At 38.4% G+C, this 4,377-nt stretch overlaps 1 protein-coding gene across 1 annotated transcript; it reads right to left on the bottom strand.

Moving 5' to 3' along the window:
* Window positions 1-2,389: 2,389 nt before the first annotated feature.
* On the bottom strand, window positions 2,390-4,108 carry LOC108362468 (putative nuclease HARBI1). Its single transcript, XM_017615446.1, has 5 exons — window positions 4,056-4,108; window positions 3,664-3,996; window positions 3,237-3,604; window positions 2,685-3,170; window positions 2,390-2,409 (listed from the first exon to the last, which is right to left on the bottom strand). The coding sequence occupies exons 2-5, from the start codon at window positions 3,972-3,974 to the stop codon at window positions 2,390-2,392; spliced, it is 1,185 nt and encodes a 394-aa protein (XP_017470935.1). The 5' UTR covers window positions 3,975-3,996; window positions 4,056-4,108.
* Window positions 4,109-4,377: the final 269 nt, after the last annotated feature.

The following is a 4,377-nucleotide window of genomic DNA, read 5'->3' as shown; positions in this document are numbered from 1 at the left end:
ATCGAAAATTTTACAAAGAACGCTATCACCCCTTTCAGCTGGAGGAATAAGATTTCTATGAGCGATATCGATTTGATAAGGTCACTGTCAATTTCTTGATCGATGTTCTCAATATTGAGCAGCCCAGGAACAATAGGGGACTTCCAATAACAATAAGCTTGCAAATACTGACAACTCTACGCTTCCTTGGCAGGAATGTGCATCAAAGTGACATTGGTTAGTAACATAGCAGCCACCAACTACTTAAAACGTGGATATTAAATTAACGTTTTTTTACTTATCTCTTAGCCGATCTCCATGGAATGTCACAAACGACGGTTGGGAGAATAATAAAGAGCATTTCTAAAAGGATTGCGCTATTGTTACCACACTTCATAAGATTTCCAGGCAATAACGAACTAAGTGAAGTGAAAAGCTCACATTTTAACTCCAAATACTCTTCGTTTTTTTTATGCGTCCTGCACTGGTGCTCAAGTTCAGCTTTTGCATTTTCTTTCTTAAGCAAATGCATTTCTTCCAATTGCGCGGCTTCCATTGCAATTTGCCGCTGCCTTTCTTCAATAATGTTTACCTTCGTATTTTTGGGAAGGTTGCGCAAGCGGTTGATGTGGGAGAAAGCTGCCTTGCTTGTTGTCGGCTGGACATCACCGGCTGTTCCTTTGCAGCTATCGTTTGAATTGGATGGCATACTGCAGTCCAAATCATCATCTTTCTCCGGCTCATTCAATTCAATTGATGCAGTGTCACAATCAATTAGTATGTCGTCCTCCAGGAATTCGGCTTCAATCATGCCGCACACCGCGTCGTCTTCTTCAGACAGTTTAGACACAGGCACACAATTCCCAGTGGCAAGCGACGTCTTTCGCACATGCGAAACCGATTTCCTTGCCGACTCTTTCATCCGCACCCATTGCTGCTTCAATTTTGCAATTCCTCTGTCATAGCCGGCAGCCAACATGCACCTATGTATGTCCTTCCAAGATTCTTTCTTCTTCAAAATCATGCTCGCGTCGTTGCCTTTATGTTCAACAACACGAACATGCTTGTTGATGCATTCCCTCAGCATTTCTCTCTCGATGGCAGTCCAGTTAGGCTCCCGGTCTCTTTTGGTGTCCTACGGAAATGGAACAATGTTCCAGATTATATATTTTCCACTTTTTTGTTAAAAAATTAAAAAATACGTTACCTTCTCTAAACTGGCCATGTTGATGTAAACAAAAAACAGCTGGGCAAATTTCGTAATAGATTTGTACTAAATAGTACTAAAGTCGGTGTTTACTAATAATGCGACTATGGTAGCCGAAAAATTAAAGTACACTTTAAAACTTAAGTATATGATTAACTAAAGTATACTTCATTTTTTGTCTATGACTATGCGCCAATGTGTATACAGAGAAAAAATAAAAAAAATTCAACTATATTATTAGGCTAAAGCGCTGGTTATACTTACATTGTGCTGCAGCGCACAACATAAGTTCTATCACATATCGAATCTGTTTAATAAGCTTTGCATACAAGCGATTATACGACGCAGCGCACGACAGAACATGACAGCGAAGTCTGGAGAATTTTGATTTTTCGCTATGTGACATTCGCATTCNCAAATGTAAGTATGAAATTATTTGTGAAAAATACTAAATTTTAATTGAATTGTTCTTCTTTTTTTAATTTCAGAATGATTGACGACGAGAGGCTGGTGGATTTAGTGCGGGCAAATGAAGCCATTTACAAGAAATCTTGTATTTCTTATAGATTGCCCGAGAGGAAGAGGGCGGCGTGGACAAGCATCGCACGAGAGTTGGGAGCAACAGGTTGGTAAAACTGTTTTTATGTGCATATTTTAACTAAAATACTATATTATAATCATAGAGGAACAATGTACTAGGCGCTGGCATTTTCATTCGAATTTCTTAATTATTTTTTAGTATGCAGTTTAAAGCTTATTGAAATTTAGTATAATAAAGGGACAGTTTTAAGTTGCTAAAAAATCGCATTGATTTTTGATATTTTTTTTCTGACGGTGTTATGCTTTTTTCCCATATAAGAAACTATTTTCTAGGCATTTTTTCTATACAAGGTTTGAGCGAAGTTTTCTTTATAAGAAATAAACAGCCTCATTGCGTAAGTCGTAAATTAGGCTGCATTGTACGACTCGACAACATTAGCATTGTCTACTGTCGTGCTGAAATAAGTAAACGACGAAAATTGTCGAAAACTATGCAGTGCTGCCAAGTTCTTCCGTTTTAATACACTAGTCGAGTGGAAATTTTAGGCAATGACGCTAAATTGTCGATACGATTCGACTCTCGAAAAACGACTTGCATTCGGCACGACTCTCGCAATGAGGCTGAAAATTCTAGAGCCGTCAGCAAAAAAAAATTTTTTAAAATCAACGCAATTTCTTACCCACTGCAAATGTGTACATTATTATACTAAAATTGAATGGGCTATAAAACTGCATACCGTATTTTTTTTAATCTTAGTAAAAAGTTTTAAATTTTGATGAAAATTTGTAAAATTCTCCTTAATTTTATAAACAATTTGAAACTGGTTTAAACGGATTTTTTTTGGTTTTGATTTAAATATATGGGTTTGTTTATATAATAATAATAATACTAATGGGAATATTAATAATACGTATGCATGAATGAACATTTTGCTGAAAAGGGACGGANTTGCATTACGTCGATTTGACGTTATCGAGGTCAATGGACCACCCAGATCCTCCAGATCACGGCGCCATTCTCCATTTGTTGTCACTTGTTCTGGGTCATCTGTGTCTACGAAATTTTCTGGACAGTACCATCGTTTTAGATCGTTTAGCATTACAAAGTTGTGCAAAACCAAGCACGCTAAAACGATCTTTTCGCAGTTCTCCGGACTACAATCGATGACTTTTCGAAGGACACGCCAGCGAGCAGTTAAAATCCCGAAGCTATTTTCAATTACCCGACGAGCTCGCGACAATCGGTAATTAAAGACTATTTTGCTGCGAGTTAGTTGTACGCCAGGGTATGGCCGCATTAAATTTTCCTTCAGTGGGAATGCCGCGTCGGCGACAAAAAAATGTGGAAATTCTTCCGTCGATCCTCTCCATAACGGCGTTTTTGGTGGTAGTGGCAAACTATTGCTCAGCAGCGCCCGTCCAAATGCTGTTTGCTGGAAAACACCTTGAAATAAAACAAACAAATTTAAAATGAGTAAATGCCAATTCCTTTAAAATATTTTTGTGTTACCTCCATCACTTTGTCCTCCGAAGCTTCCAATGCTAGCGGATGTAAATGTGTACTTGGCATCGCAGGTAGCCATTAAAACTATACTATACAATTTTTTATAATTAAAGTACAGCGAGCCAGAATTCTTCGGACAAGTGATGGCTATGTGTTTCCCGTCAATGGCTCCTACACAATTTGGCATATTCCACATTCTGGAAAAGTCGTCCGCAATGTCTTTATATTGCGCCAAAGTGGGTTCGCTGAGATATACTGGAGACAAAGTGGTCCATATAATCTCGCAGGTCTCTAACACAATATTCCGAACAGTTGTTTTTCCCATCTTGTGCATTGAAGCGACGATTTCGAACGACGTTCCATGTGCGAGGTACCTACAAAAAAAAATTGTTATTATAATGTAAAGAATATCTAGCATTCGCCTTTAACTTACATCAGTGTTATCGCAAGGCGCTCTTCTGGAGAGATTTGTTTCTTGGGTCTTTCCAGAAACGGATTTAGCAACGTTTGGAATAAATCGTAAACCGGGCGGTTCATCCTGGTTAAACGAAAAATCTTGCTGTCGTGGGATTTGCATTTCCAGAACACTTTCCTAAAGTATCCATTCAATTTCCGATCCCCATTTACTGGATGAACCGCCCAGCGCCGTACTCGCCTCGATTCTTGCCGTTTCTGTTGAAGACGGCAAATATTTAAAAATGCCAAATCGAGGAAGTCTTCTTCCATTTGTCCATCAGGCCACATGGTGTATTAATCAAGAAAACACCTGTAGGAGTATGTTTAATTATTATTAAGTGTACTTAATTTGCCAAATTAGTTACTTACTCTTTGAACAACTTTTCCTGTCAGAAAACAAATTAATTAATAAATCGATATTTCCCAAACAGCTGATTTTGAAATATAATGTGCGATATGCGGAGTATAACCACTCCCCTGTTTCACATGCGCTACTTGATTATGCCCTGCCTTGCTATGTTAGTATAACCAGCGCTTAAGAATTGTTAAAGAAGTAATACTGTTTCAGGTAAGGCAGTCAACATTGCGGAATTAGAGCGAGAAGTTGCCAACCGATAACACCTTGTATTATTGCATCATGGAAATCGTCAATTCGGCAACGCTGAACACCACCTTATATAAATTCGCCTTG

This window comes from Rhagoletis zephyria, unplaced genomic scaffold, assembly GCF_001687245.7.
Source record: "Rhagoletis zephyria isolate East Lansing unplaced genomic scaffold, Rhagoletis_zephyria_1.1 Rzeph_scaffold_01019, whole genome shotgun sequence".
Classification (NCBI taxonomy): Eukaryota; Metazoa; Arthropoda; class Insecta; order Diptera; family Tephritidae; genus Rhagoletis; species Rhagoletis zephyria.
The sequence above is the reverse complement of the archived record's forward strand: the minus strand, read 5'-3'. Positions and strand labels throughout refer to the sequence as shown.